General features: G+C 36.1%; 1 protein-coding gene across 1 annotated transcript in view; it reads right to left on the bottom strand.

Moving 5' to 3' along the window:
- Nucleotides 1-2,780: 2,780 nt before the first annotated feature.
- The window catches only part of LOC107725140 (rapamycin-insensitive companion of mTOR-like), a 20,192-nt gene continuing 7,155 nt past the window's right edge, over nt 2,781-15,817 (bottom strand). Inside the window, exons 15-30 of the mRNA XM_016534298.1 lie at nt 14,876-15,040; nt 14,569-14,645; nt 13,500-13,578; nt 13,284-13,393; nt 13,089-13,176; nt 12,906-12,998; nt 12,721-12,827; nt 11,567-11,796; nt 9,730-10,750; nt 8,268-8,445; nt 7,745-7,829; nt 6,881-7,087; nt 6,475-6,630; nt 5,107-5,230; nt 4,886-5,024; nt 2,781-4,076 (exon numbers count right to left, since the gene is read on the bottom strand). Of these exons, the coding sequence (XP_016389784.1) occupies nt 4,005-4,076; nt 4,886-5,024; nt 5,107-5,230; nt 6,475-6,630; nt 6,881-7,087; nt 7,745-7,829; nt 8,268-8,445; nt 9,730-10,750; nt 11,567-11,796; nt 12,721-12,827; nt 12,906-12,998; nt 13,089-13,176; nt 13,284-13,393; nt 13,500-13,578; nt 14,569-14,645; nt 14,876-15,040 (2,931 nt within the window). The 3' untranslated portion in view covers nt 2,781-4,004. The remainder of the gene's footprint in view (nt 4,077-4,885; nt 5,025-5,106; nt 5,231-6,474; nt 6,631-6,880; nt 7,088-7,744; nt 7,830-8,267; nt 8,446-9,729; nt 10,751-11,566; nt 11,797-12,720; nt 12,828-12,905; nt 12,999-13,088; nt 13,177-13,283; nt 13,394-13,499; nt 13,579-14,568; nt 14,646-14,875; nt 15,041-15,817) is intronic.

Here is a 15,817-nt window from a genome sequence, read left to right as displayed (position 1 = left end):
ACTATTTAAACTGAACTGAGCTGGATGATGACATCACTGAATTCAATGATGAACTGCCTTTAACTGAAAATTGAGTGTTTACTATCGTCCTTTTGCATTATTGACACTATTTTCCTATCTAATACTGTAAAGTTGCTTTGACACAATCTGTATTGTTAAAAGCGCTATATAAATAAAGGTGACTTGACTTTTAAATCCTGTATATACACAAAGGAAAATATTTTGAAGAATGTGAAGAACAGTTCTGTGGAACCACTGACTTCCATAGTATTTTTTTTTCTTACTATGGAAGTCAATGGTCCCCCGAAACAGCATATATATATATATATAAGTCCGGACTTCCGCTGGGAAGGAAATATAGAGACCAGACCTCTCGGAACTTTAACTGAATACCCCTGCTCTAGGCCTTATTGTTTGGTCTGCACAATCCGTTTTATGGCAGAATAATAATAATAATAATAATCAGGACAAATACAATAGGGTTTCAACTCTTTGCACTAGAACCCCTCATAATGCCTCACATACACACTAAAAAATTGAAGACTTAATACTGAAAACTTGGATCTGGAAATATACAAACCGTTAAATCAGGGTGGCATGCCACAAAGTGCTTGTCCAGTCGCACAAAGCCAGTGGGCACCTGGGTGCAATGCAGTGGACACTGCAGCTTTGCAGTGAATCTAGAAATATTATCAAAAACAAAAAAATTATAATTATAATTACAACTTTAACCTGATACTTTATTTACAGGTTTCAGTTATGCAACTTCGTAAATATGAGTCAAGAAGTAATTCACATATAAAATGGAAATTCCCAACATCTGTTAGCTAAATGTGTACATTAATGAATTCCAATCATTCATAATTGAGGGGTGTGCATGTTCATTCACAATTATAACCCATGGCCACAAATTACAAATGAAACCTTACTTAAAGTAAGGATTTTCACATGACTACACAAAAGAGATTAAATGGGAAAAAAAATTGATGCAGAACTGTTCTGATTATGTAACATGAATGAGGCACAACGCGTCACATTAACATTCAGCCCTGTACAATGCGAGAAAATCTATAGACCAATTTAGAGTAGACGTCACAGTTACGTCACTTGCAGCTGCGCGCGCATAGTGGTTGCAGAAAAACACTGGGAACAAGTGGAGATAAATGGGTAAAATCCATGGAATAAAAGAAAAAATATATTTTTGTGCTTTTTGATGTCAAGATCGGAATGCAAATAATTTTTATAGAATATTGTCGTCATTTGAAGCTAAACGCAGCGTTTAAATGGACATACTATGGATGAAAACTGCTATGATTACTCTACTTTTAAAGCATAAATTCGATTTAAACAATAGGTCTACATAATATTCACATATGCTGTTCATAGGGGACGTATTGTATTAGCCCTACAGTTACAGCATGAAATATTATTTAAACCTTACTATTAACATTTTTACATAACATTTATTTATTTTATCTCACAATTCTGACTTTTTTTCTAGGAGTTTATATCTCCTAATTCGGACTTTATAACTCGATTTAACTCAAAAATAGTGAGTTTGTCAAATCTGAGGGGAAAAGAGAGAATGACGAGTTGTTTTTCCTTATTAGAATTGTCAGATATAATCTCGTTATTGCGAGAATAAAGTCAGAATTTTGAAATATAAAATCAAATTGACTTTTTTTTATTCTTTTATTCCATGGCTCCATAGACTGCCACTTGAAAACCGTCATTTTCTGCCTCCAGATAGGCTCCGCCCACAAAAAACGTCATCCCTGTTTCGGATCTGTAAGACTATCCCACTCTCTATCGTCAATTTCGTTGAATAACAGTGCTTATCGCTGGGTGACAAGCTCTTGTAATATGCGGAGAACATTTTGAAAATGACATCTAATCAATATAATTTATAATCTTTTTAAACCTAACTATTTTGTACCGTATCTGTGAAATTCTCTAGCCGTAAAGGCTATCTCTCCCGGGTTTTCTGCAACCATGATGCGCGCGCATCCTGAATGTTTACAAACCTATAATTGGTCTATTATCAGTATATTAAATTCTCCTATCATGTGTTAGCATTACAATTACGTGAATTAATTGTCATGGAAACTTCAGAATGCAAAAACAAACAAACAAAAAAAAGAGAAACAAGTATATATTTTACATAAAGGAAATTAAGCCTGTTTTAGGACTTTTATTTTGCATTGATATTATTGTCGGGAAAATTAAGCACATTTTGCTCCCCACATTTAAATTTTTCGATTTTATCAGCATCAATGTAGTACAACAAATACTGCTATTATGTGGATTAATATTTTACAAATTATGAGAATTCGGAACGGAAACGTGCTCAAATTGTCATGAACATTTCAGAACGAAAAACAAAAAATAAAAATAAAATGTATTTTGCATAAAGAAAATTCAGCCAGTTTTTAGGACTAGTATTATCATTTTTAGTGTAATGTTAAAAATAAGCACATTTTGCTCCCCAAAATAATCAAATCCCATTGTAAGTGATTTTCACACCGTAACATAAAAGTAAAATTTTTTTTAATTAAATCAGTATCAAAGCAGTACAAAAAAATACTAACATGATGTGTATACATTTTTAACTTTTTTTTCACATTTTTTTCCCCCACAGAATTTTTAAATAGAAATGTGCTTAATTGTAACACAAAAAAACATTAATGGTCCTAAAAGGGCTTAATATTTTAATTAGTCCTCTAGACTATTTACACAGTCAAAATGATTTTCTGTTGTAATCAACATTATACAAAATGTATTATGTATTGCATTATGATTTGTATTGAACTCCTGAATTCCTTCAAAGGTACTTGATGATCACTTTTATTAATCATTTGTCAATAAAACGATACCATGCATGATTATGTTTCACTTCTGCTTTAATTTCCTGTAAGTCAGAGTCAAATCTAACCGCCACCGTATCACCGATCAGCATCAGATCACAGACCACAGCACCGGACGAGTCTAGTATGATATGGAGAATGAGTCTGCAGATGTTTTACTAACCGCTGTTCATCCAATCCAAATCACTGGGTGAACCTCACAGGTCTGGGTCACATTTCACTCTAAAATCAGATTACAAAAGATGCAATTCATTTTTCCATGAAAATCTTTTGCATTATGACACAATTTCCATGACAATCAAGCATATTTCTCAGAATTGGGCTTTACAGTAAAGAGAAATCTGGTGAAATACGACTTGGACAGCTTTCGTGAGGTTCACCTTGAAAACATCCAGACTGTTAGGAGTCAAACTAGCTCTGCGATCGAGTATGTGTGTGTATCAGTGCTCGCATGCGCTTCGCCTGCGTCTTTTGGAGGAGGATTTCCTACGAGACGTACCTTTCGGAGATGGTACGCGGATGACAGATTTCCAACGAAAGATGTATGACGCTAAAGGGTTCAGATATCGCAAACGACGTTTTTTCCCCCAAAACACTGAATTCTGATTGTCTGGAGGTCATAAAAAAATCCAAACACACACACATACAAAAGAAAAAGAAACGAATAAATAGTACAAATGTAATCAATGTTTCGCCCGTTCTTTCAGTTCTGGAAGTCCTGAATTCATAGTCAAATCATTCTCGCGCTGAAGTCTTTGTAGTGTTTGCGTGATCTTGTGAAATATTGGGACGGGGTGGATATGTACAAACACCAGTGCAGTAAACCGTCTATCTCATCCATGCATCTGGCGCTCTTAAAGTGTAAACAGCATTTCATTCAGATCGTTCTTTGTAAACACGTACGTCCGTATGTACCATGTGAAGCGCTCCGGTTCACCTGTTTCACAGTCTGGAGACGTTGTTTGGTAAACTGCTCCCCTTCAGAAACGCCGTCTGAAGTCCAGGGGCTTGCTTCCTCTCCTCCAGCCGCAGCCTGACTTCCTCGTCCTCCATGTTCACTGAAGCGTGTCTCTCTGAGCCGTATGGGAGGTGAGGTGATGGGATAACGGCGGTGAGGTGTTCAGGAAGCTGACGGAGGTATCAAGACTCCTCAGTGTCCAGCGGGACAGGTTGCGATGGTTTATTCAACACCGCTTCAGCTTCATCATACAACTGCAGACAGGAACAGTCTGGGGTTTTATCAGGAATCATATTCTATTCGAAATTTGCTGATAAATATTAACATTTAGGCTAGCAAAGCTCACTCAGGCTGCATTTATTTGGTCAAAAATACAGTTTATATTATAACAGTTTTAAATAACCGTTTTCTATTTGAATATATTTCAAATGTAATTTATTCCTGTGATCAAAGCTGAATTTTCAGCATCATTACTCCAGTCTTCAGTGTCACATGATCCTTCAGAAATCAGTCTAATATGAAACATTTCTTATTGTTATCAAAGTTGAAAACAGTTGTGCTGCTTAGTATTTTTCTGGAAGCCCTGATATATTTTTTTCATGATTCCTTGATGAATATTAAGCTCAAAAGAGCAGCATTTATTTGAAATAGAAATGTCTTTACTGTCACTTTTGATCAATTTAGTGCGTCTTTGCTGAATTGTTTTAAACTTAAATAAATAATTTATCTTGATACACTTTCAAATAAATCTTGATAAAACTTGAAAAAATTCAACCAATCTTTATCTAGACGAAAAAACCTGTGTCAGATTTGATGTCATTTTTAATTTGATACTAATACATTTTTTTTATTATAATTTTAATTTACTTCATAAAATGTCTTTATAGCTTACATTATATTATAGCTTTAAATACTGGAGGTCCCTAGTATGACTGAGAGTCTGTGAAAAGATGTAGAAGCTACACACTAGAACTTTTCTGAGCAATATGAACTCCGAGTCCTTTGGTTCAGGAAGTATTTTGGTGGAGATTTGTTATAGAGGCTTTCAGGAGAGACGCCGTACCGGAATGAACTGCACATCCTGGAAGAGCTCTTGGATGAAGCGGCGTGAGGCCAGACGAAACATGCAGTTGGCCAGCAGGAAGGAGACCTCAGAGTACAGGCAGATGTCATCAAACGTGAACGGGAACTTCTCTTTTATCCTGCAGAGGGCAGCAGAGCGTTACGCAGGGCTAAAACAAACACAGAACACACACTGGCACAGTATTTCTCGGCTCTTCTTACGTGAGCAGTCCGGTTTCGTGTCCTTTGGTGCCTACTGAAGAGCTGAGGTTGATGACGAGTCGCAGAACCTCTTTCCTCAGCAGAACTCTGCAGGCCGGGCCGTCCTCAGATATCGGCTTTCCACCTATATGAACACATACAGGTTTGCTTTTCTATCATGGACTTTTCATTGACCTCCATTGCTTTGATACTGAACAAATGCTATTTTCTCCTATCTCCTAAACGTTTACATTTGGACACTATTTAGTTTGTTTATTGTTAATCCCTCCACAAAGTAGCTGATTTTGGTTATTACTTTACTTTATATGCTAAACAAATATCTACTAAAACGTAGATGCATTTAATAAGATATGGATCCCTTTTATACAATTTGTTAATAAGTAGATGAGTGCAATGTCAAATAATGATGACTGTGAGGTCCCTGACATAATAGTTTTACATTTTTATTGATTAACTTGTTTAAAAAAACAATAACAGATACGGTTCTGATAAATTTAAGTCAGATTTCTTATGTTGATTATTATCATTATTACTATTTTTATTATATACGTTGGGGTGGAAAAGTTGCAAATGTTTTGTATTTTGTTTGGATAGTATAAGAAAACTGAATAAAAAGGAACGGAAAAAACGAAACATCTATCAGTTATCTAGAGAAAAAAACGTCAATAGAACTCATATTTAATTTGACACTAATAAAAAGATTTTGTTCAAAAAAAACTATTATAGATACTGTAATTTATTTTGTTTATTATTATTATCATCATCATCATCATTAATAATATTACTTATTTTGTTGTTGTTGTTATTATTATTATATTTTAAATTTAATTACTACATATGCTGTGGTTGAAAAGTTGTGTTGCTCCTTTGGACAGAACAACAAAAATTCATAAAAATAGAAATGGGAAAAAAATGTAGCCTTTATTAATTACCTAGATTAGAAAAATATATTTATTTAAATATTTAAGTATTTTTATATCTTTAAAAAAAATATACTATTCTGATAATTATTATTTTCTTATGTTTAATTTAATTTAATTTTTATACATGTTAGGATGGGAATGTTAGAATTGTTTTGTATTGTCCCAGTTCAATACAAACAGAATGTTAAAAAAATTAAAAACTGAAAAGTTCACTCTTTATCTAGACACTATTTGTCAATGTCAGAATAAAAAGATTTAATTTGACACTATTGAAAATGTTTCATGTTGTACCGTTGTGCACCTGGATGTTCAATGATGTCCCAGTAAAACATAAACTTCCGGAAATTGTCAATGCACTAAACAACTCCAGAAAAAATGGTTGTGAAAAGTCGTCTCAGTATGTGGTTTGGAATCTCAGAGGTAAAACAGAAGGTCTTATTCTCACCCAGTATGAGCTCTGTGCCGGGAGTGCTGCTGGCCGAACCCTGACTGACGGCCGCGTCGCTGCAGCCCGAGATCCCCGAGAACTTGGACTGGGCGACCACCTCCAGGTGATTATGGGAAGACTGGCTGTGCCACTGAGAGAAACCATCAGACAGATCTACCGGAAAGAGGAGTCAGGTATGAGGAACAAAAGGAACTAAATTCCTAATTTTTACCCAAATCTGGGCTTTGAACCTACAACCTTTCCAGTTACAACCAGATCAAGTTACTCTATTTACTAACACTCACAGTCTCCAATGCTTCCTCATAATCAGTGATTCCTTTCAGAAAACAGCAGGTTCACAAAAATTGAAATGAGAAAGATGTTTAATGAAGCTGAAATGCTCTGGTAGCGTGTGTTTGCTCACCTGTGCGTGTGTGTGTGTTGTTCAGGTGGCTGTGTGTGTGTGAGCCGAGGACGGTGATGGCGCAGCAGTAGAGGCAGTTCTGCTCCGTGTGCTCCTGTAGGCCTGTACTCTCATCGGCTCCCAGCAGGTGCTGCTGCTCCGACCGGCTGCTGTTTAACAGCTCGGTTATACTCATCTGCGGCTTCAGTGGAGGACCACGACACGGTTCTAAGAAACCCACAAGAAACATGCAGATTTGTTTAATACAATTATTCATTTACTTATAATTTTATACACAATCATTTTGGGGTCTGTAAGATTTTTTATAAGAAATAATACTTTTCTTTAGCAAGAACACATTAAATTGATCTAAAGTGACAGTAAAGGGCTATATAATGTTAAAAAAGATTTATATTTCAAATAAATGCTGTTCTCTTGAACTTTTTATTCATCAAAGAATCCTGTAAAAAATGTATCACTGTTTCCACAAAAAATGTATACATTGATAATAATAAGAAATGTTTATTGTGCAGCAAATCAGCATATTAGAATGATTTCTGAAGGATCATGTGACACTGTAATGATGCTGAAAATTCAGCTTTGCATCACAGGAATAAATTACATTTTAAATTATATTCAAATAGAAAACAATTCATTAAAATTGTAACAATATTTCATAATATTACTGTATCTTTGATCAAATAAATGAAGAGCAGAAGAGACTTCTTCAAAAACATTCAATCTTACCAACCACAAACATTAGAACGGTACTACTGAATTTCTATTTAATTATTAAAAATAATTGTATTATTATTATTCCTACTACTACTAATAATAATAATAACAAATACAGAAATATAAGGGTGATGCAACAAGCAGTCATACCATCAGATTCTCCAAAAAGAAACTTGGATGATTTTTCTCCAGCAGGGGGGCTTGTTCTCTTCTGGAAATATGATGTTTCTTTAATCTAAAAATAAAGTAAAATCTTGTGTAAACAAACATTTACACTATTACAGTAACTTTCCCTACCTGAAAAGAAGTAATTTTCTACAAAAAAAACTAACAAACAGTGTTTTTGACATCTATATTTCACATTTCTTGGTCACTAAAACTAGGCTCCCTGCTTTAATGCAGATCTATTCTGGTATTTTTATCATCTAACAAGTGAAAATAACAAATAATAAAAAAGTCTAATCAGGAAAATTACCACACGCTTGCTTCTCCTAAATAAGTCACACAATCAGAGTTATGCCCAAAGTGAGAGCGCAAAAAAAAAAAAAGTTAAAATGACTGCACCTTCAATTGAACAAACACAATGAAAATTGAATCAAATTCGCATGAGCCTCTATACACTCTACAGATGCATTACTAAAAGTTCACATAGTGAAGACACAACAAAATGCACCTGAAACATGTGGTTGATGTCCAGGGGCAGCGCCAGGCCGATGTAGTCCTCACTGCAGCCGAAGGTGGCGCTAGAGACCATGGAGCGCAGGGAAGAGGAGCGCTGCAGGGTGGAGTGATTGATTGGACTCAATAAGTCCTCCTTATCCAGAGACGCAAAACTCAGAGCTTTCAAAAACCTGAGAGGAGAGCGAACACAAGCACACCCACTGCAAAACATTAGCTTTAATCCAATAAATCTTCAGCTAGACTTTCATTTTTATTAGCACACAGACACAAACTAAATAGTATGCATTACACTAGTGCTTACCAAATCATAGTATGAAGGAAATGGTAAGACAGGACTACAAATAAATTGTGGATTTTATCATTATATACATAAGACATCCAACATGATGCATCCAATAATACCAACTAGACTATCTAAAAGCGTGTGAATTGGGATGCAGCCAAAGACGTTATTAAACCACCTTAGTTTGAGTGAAGGTGGAATTGGATTCCCAGCAGTAGATCGAGCATCCCAGTTCAGCACTACATCAACAAGGTTTGCGGTTTTCCTGAAGGACTGTTTCCACAAGCATCTAACTGAGTCTTACAGGTGCATTAGTATCCAGTCACTCAGCCATCATCAAATGTGAATGAATGAGTGAAAGATGGGGAAACTATTCGGGGGAGAATGACAGTGGATCTGTAGTCGCACGGGACGGGACGTTGCCTTGTACTCTACAGTATTTCTAAAATTGAAACTCTACGGCGGGTCCAAGCTAATGAGGGGATTCTACTCTCTCTACCCATCATGGCACAAGGGTTCTGGACACTCTGCGGTGGGAGCTGAACGGCTCAGAATACCTTTTCCCAGAACACCTGAGAACCAGCAAAAAACACCCCGAACTTCAATTGCACTTTCATATATATGTCAACGCAAAAAAAAAAAAAGCTGTTAAGAAGTCGTATTTCAACCCAAACAAACAACTCAACAAATATAAAATAATGTATTTGAAATAAAATACATTTAATTATACAAAAATACTGGTATCTTAAATTATATTTAATTATACTGTAATTTAATTATAATTTATACATGAATTATTATATAATAAGAAAATCAACCTCATTCAGACTTTTTGGACCATTGCATTATCATGACACATATTTTCATTAAAATATATATTTTCACCCAAAATTCTTATTACAGTAAAGTGCCACTTTAGTAATAATAATATAATAAATATAAAATACATGTATATATTTCAGAAACATGTGTTATGTTTATATATTAAATATATTTATTTATAATATAAATTATATGAATATAAATACAGACATGTAAATACAAGTAAATATTTTTTAAATATATACTGTATGTGTGTGTATTTATATATACATAATTATACACACACACATATATAGAGTAGTTTAGTAGTTAAATGAAAGTTGAAAAAGTAGAAGTAAATGCTGTGTACCTGCGTGGCGTCAGCCGGGAGTCGAGGCTGCGTGTTTTCATGGTGATGGTATCTGTAAACAGCACGTCTTTAGCGGGAGACGCCAGCGCTTCGCTGTGTGAGAGAGACGGGTGGATCCTCTGCTGCTGCAGGCGTTTCAGCGTGGCATATCCCAGCGCGTCACGCGGGCTCGTGTAGATGTAGCTGCAGTCCACCAGGCTCTTGATGGTGGCCACGGAGGGCGACTTCAGCGACTGTGCCCTGCGCGGCAGCGTGTGCGCCGACCCGGGAAGAACTAGCGAGGTGGAATTAGACTTGGACAACAGGATGTGATTGTGGTTGGACTGAGGACTGAGCGAGTGTTGCATTTTCACACTTTTGGCGCTCACCACCGTGTTGAGGCTGGCGCAGTCAGTATCCATGGCAATGGAGGAGGCGGGCTCTCGGGAGGGCGAGGAGCTCATGGAGCTGATGCCACTGGTGGTCGTGTCTGTGTTGAAGCTATGACTGCGGCTCTTAAACGTGCCGCCGCCGGGCAGTACAGACGCACCGTCGCAGGTCAAACGCTCCCTGCTGCTCCGCTCCCTCTGACCGTCACCCGGGGTCACGGCCTTATGTTGACCTCTGCCTTCCAAATCCGAGCATCCCTCGGTGCCATACGGCTCTGCTAGTGCTTTAATACCCACAAACGAAGTCTCGAGGCTGACCGTTGGGCTGTGAGGCATGTGACTGCCATTATAAAAAACCTCGCTCTGCCCCAAGTGGCCTGGAGAGTAGTTCGAGGGCTCTGTTATGGTCCGGTTGCGCCACATGAGCCGGAGCTCCTCGGGAGATTTTCCCACGTTTGTCGTGCCTTTAGTGTCACTGGGGCTCCGTCCCTTCTTACTGGGGAGAGACAGGGAGTTCAGAAAGCGGTTTCGGAGATGCGAAGGGGTCAGGATGGTGAAGGGGCTTCTGTCCTTTGAGGTTTTTGTGTGTATACCAAGAGAAGAGTCCTCGTACATGTCCAAACCCTCACGGTCATCGTCCATGAAATACAAACCTAAGTGAGACGTGAAATATTACAATGGATGTAAAATGCAAAACAACAGATTGCAAGGAATACTTATGCATACATTTTTTGTGTGTGCATGTTTTTAACTAAAACTACTAAAAATGGTCTCAAGTGAAAAAAAACAAATATTAGATGAAAAACTTAAATGAAAATGAGAAATTTTGGCTAAATGAACTAAATGAAATAAAAGTTTCAGGTGAAGTGCTAAAATTAGTAAAACTAAAACAAGTATTAAAATAAATAAATAAAAAATAAAAAAGCATATAACAATTACTAAACCTAAAATTAAAATTAACACAGAAAATATAAAAAATATATATAAAAAAAAAATCATTATAATAATCTAAAAAACAGCTCTAGCTTGCTTCCAAATCAAGCTTATTATGAATATTATAATATATTACAAATATTGTTGCCTCTTGGACAAATTGCTTTTGTTTCTCTTTTGTAAGTTGCTTTGAATAAAAGTAAATGTAAACATCCTTTAACCACGGTCAATTTACTTTAAACAAGAAATAAAAGCTAAAAAAAATATTTAACATGTTTTCAGAGAATTAATCTTGAAAGAGTATTTTTTGTTTATCTTACTCCATTGGCATATTTAGTGAATTTAGAGATGTGGTGCAAAATCACCAATATAATAATAAAAAGAAGACGATAGAATCTCTCTAAACAATTATGCAACTACTATAACAGTAAATTAATCAAGTTTAAGGATATTTAGATATTTTACTTGCAAACCAGGAGAAAAACAGATCAAGAAATATTTTCATGTTGATATGTTAAGCATGTGCATTGACTCACTGGGCTGACTTTCACTCTCGCTGTTGTGGCGTGAGCTGGTGGACTCAGAGTTGAGGCTGAGCGTGCTGGGCACAGATGACAGTTCGCTGGGCAGCGGAGCATCCACTTCATCAGGGACGACGGGCCACTGCTGCCTGCGGCTGTGCCGAACAGAGTCCCATCCCAAAGCCTTCAGCACATCACTGCCCTGCCGCGTGCGGCTGATCACACCCAGCACATACACACACGTACTGCAAAGACAGCACTGCTTGTTACTTACTGGATATATGATGCAAGGTTATTTCAATGCTATCTGCACTACTATTACTTTAGTTAGAGTGAGAGTGTCAAAACAAAAAAGAGGAAGGTTTAATTGGATGGTTATAAAATATGAAGAAATGCTGTGGACAGGGCAACAAAAAAAAAATGTTGCTGTTTGACTTACAATCTCCAAATCATCCATTTGAGATGAGATTATGTTTAAGGAATTTTTGGTTAAAAACTACTGTTCAAGAGTTTGGGGTTGGTGTGATTTTTGTTAAATGTTTCTGAAAGGTCTTCTATCCTCACCAAAGCTGCATTTATTTGATTAAACATACAGTAAAAACAGTAATATTGTGAAATACTGAATATATTTTTTCTGTGATGCAAAGCAGAATTTTCAGCATCATTACTCTGTACTAATCATTACTACAGTCTTATGCTGATTTGCTGCTCAATAAACATTTCTTAATATTATCAATGTTAACATTTTTGTGGAAAAAGATTTTTCCTACGTTATGTAACGGCCTCTTGCTAGCATGTGTAATGTTCCCACAGATGCTGTCCATGGGCATTAAGGCCCTGTCCACACGGAGACGCGATAAGCTGTATACACATACATTTTGTATTGTATAGGCGCTTCGTCCACATGGATCCGGCATTTTGGGAGAGTGAAACCGATATTTTTTGAAACCGGGTTCCAGAGTGGATAAATCTGAAAACGCCGCCCTTGCGTTTTCGTGTGGACAGCGTATACTACATCGTTTTGTGTCGGTTTCGTGGTTTCGTGTGGATGCAGATATTACTTGAGACGAGGGAAAAAAAAAGATTGGATAGGGAAAGCTCTGGCTTCGTGTGGACGTAGCCTAAATGTTGTAAATAACCAAATACGTTCCTATATTAGGCAGTCTTACCCACGTATGGACAGAACCTCACAGTGCTGAGCCAGAGCAATAATATCTGGAATCACGTTCTCCTCTTGTAGGAGGTTCAGACCCCAGTTTGAGCTGCCAATGTTGCCCTGCAATATTTAAAATGACCGTAAACTTGCATACAATGACAACAGAGACATTCAAGGATGCAAAAAAATATCACTGACCAGAGCCCACAGCGCTGCCTTCAGCTGTTTAATGCCCTCCCATTTATCCAACACTGGAGAACGGACTGTGTAGCTAAAATCCGGGATAACACCCTAACAAACACACACACAAATAACACATAAGTGCACAAAAACAAACAATGCTATACAGCCACAGCAAGCAGCGCGAATGTAATTGGGTACCTGAGCTTCCAGCAGCAGGCAGCCGGTTTTATCATGGACCAACTGCCCATATAAATGCACAGGGAGAAACACATTTGGCCTCTGTAACCTACACGATAAATGCTTTGATTAATAAAAGTATACATCATGTTTATACATATTCATAACAGTGTTACTTTAGCTTCATTTAGAAGCCCTTTACAGGAGTGCTGAGACCTTTGGTTGCTGCGGCGGACGTAGTTGTCTCCGTCGACAGGTTTGCGGTATGTTGTGAGAGCTTCATTCATCTGCTCCTCAATCATGTCCACATACTTCAGATTATACTCCTGCAAAAACACACACAGCTCAATACATCTGCATTCAAGAGGAACAAACACAGACACAGGCGTAAAACCGCAGGCTGAGAGAGAGTCAGTGGATTGATGCTTTCACCTTCTGCCATTTATCCAGCTGTTTGTTGACATAGCCTCTTTCATTGAGGTAAGAGAAGCCTTTTGGGATGGACAGGAACCTACAGAGGAGAGCAGAGAGGCATTTACCACATTATATTTATTCTTTTAGCAGATGACTTACAGATGAGGAGTACAACCACTTATAAGCTTATTTAAATATATCGAATTTTATACCACTAACATATTTAGACATTGTCTTTATATATATGACTTTTCAATAACTTCATTAAAACAAAATTTAGTTTGAAATCAAATCCACATGGACTACTATCAAAAATTACTTGCTTTCCTTGAATGATTAATTCAAAACATTAATGAAAAGCAGATTATTGTAGCATAATTTTTGCTTATTATATACATATTAATGTTTGTTGCATTAAAAATTGAAAGTAAATATGAAAATATAAGACCATGTATATTTTTATCAAATGCCAAAGAAATTTGAGATTTTTTTTTCTATTGGCATGCAGTATGACCAAAATACAATGACAATTCTATATGATAATTCTATATCACAATAACAGAATATATAATGAATGCACATAACTAAAGTTATTTTTGCTGGATATTCAACTTAAAAATGTTTTAAATATCACACAGCCACATAGAAATGCTTATTTTAGGCTCTAATTCTATCAAAAGCAAAGTGAGGAATAATTCTGTGTGATGCAGTATAAAGTTTTAGTGTTGGCCAGAAATATACAAACTAGCTCAGGGATTCCCAAACTTTTTTTTTCAGCATTTCAACATTTATTTGCTTCTCTGATGTTGGTTAATAGTCACATGAAATGGAGGTAAAAAATAAATAAATAAAAATTATATACATTTCATATTTTTACTAAGTGTTTGATTTTGATTGTTTCATTTTAAATTATTTATTTTCATTTAACATTTTTATGATTTATTTAATTGTTAGCTTTTTATCCGCTCACAAACCCTCTGCAGTTCTCTCACAAACTCCAGTTCGTGAAACTAGCTAAAAGGTTTCTTTTTAAGCGATACATTTATGTAGTAAACACACTTAAACTGAAAACCAAGACCTGTTTTACCTCAACAGCAGCAGAAGGCCTTTCTCTCCCAGGTGAGACAGAGCAGGTTTCATGTGGATCAGAGCGTGCAGGTTGGCCTATAATGATCAAACCGCAGAAATAAAGAACATTAGAGTTCCTGTAAGAAACACATTTAACTGATACAAACCAAGCAGCATTGTGGGTGATATTTTATACCATTAACAAAGTATTACATTATTTAATGCTTAACAGATTCTAATTTTTTCACATATCGTCCTATCTGAAAGTACATGAACTAATGATCTGCATTGCATCATCGACTTCCTGTAGCGGTGATGCTGATTACCTTCTCTTCACAGGCTTCGTCCAGGATGTCCAGTGCCTCCATGGAGACGGTTTTGTTGTGGTCATGCAGCTGTGTGACAAGCAACTCCATCCCCCAGTTACTGAAGAACTCAACGTTAGCACGCAGCAGCACGCGCAGGTGTTTGGTGGCGTACAGACGGCAGTTCTGAAACCAGACAAACAGAAAGAATCGCTAGAAGTTCATTTGAGATCAAACTATATTCCAATATACAGTCAGAACAACTTGAAAATGTTTTACAAGAATCTTATTGGAAGGATATCACTGTTATCTACCATATAACACATTTGTTTGTTCTAATAATAATCATTAATGAAATGCAGATTACTGCAGCATCAAAAAATATCTTAACATATTACATGCATATTTAAAGGTAAGTTGCATTGAATATGGAAAGGAAATATAGGGAGAATCACTCTAAAATGCATCCAAATCACAAATAATCATTTAAGGGATTGTTTAATTACTGAACATTAATGGAATGCAAATTACTGTAGCATTAACAAAACATCTTTGCACATTACATGTGTATTATTTAGCTGTATTTAAAAGGTATGTTGGAAATATGAAAATATAAGGCCATTTATATTTTTACAAATATGAAAATATCTATAAGCAAAGCAAAACTTGGAATTAAATGGTTTTGTAACAGGACAAACAGGGAGAATCAAACTGTATATATGGATATATATATATATGTGTGTATGTATGTATGCATGTATGTATATGTGTGAATATATATATATATATAAATATAAATTATTTTTTATTTTTATATTACCCATTTTCATTTGATTTGAAAGTTTTAGTCATTTTGTTAAAGGGGTCATATGATGCGATTTCAATTTTTCCTTTCTCTTTGGAGTGTTACAAGCTCTTGGTGCATAAAGAAGATCTGTAAAGTTGCAAAGACTAAAGTCTCAA

This window comes from Sinocyclocheilus rhinocerous, unplaced genomic scaffold (genome assembly GCF_001515625.1).
Source record: "Sinocyclocheilus rhinocerous isolate Xijiao unplaced genomic scaffold, SAMN03320098_v1.1 scaffold1295, whole genome shotgun sequence".
Taxonomy (NCBI): Eukaryota; Metazoa; Chordata; class Actinopteri; order Cypriniformes; family Cyprinidae; genus Sinocyclocheilus; species Sinocyclocheilus rhinocerous.
Note: the sequence above shows the minus strand (reverse complement) of the source record. Positions and strands in the feature narration are given on the sequence as shown.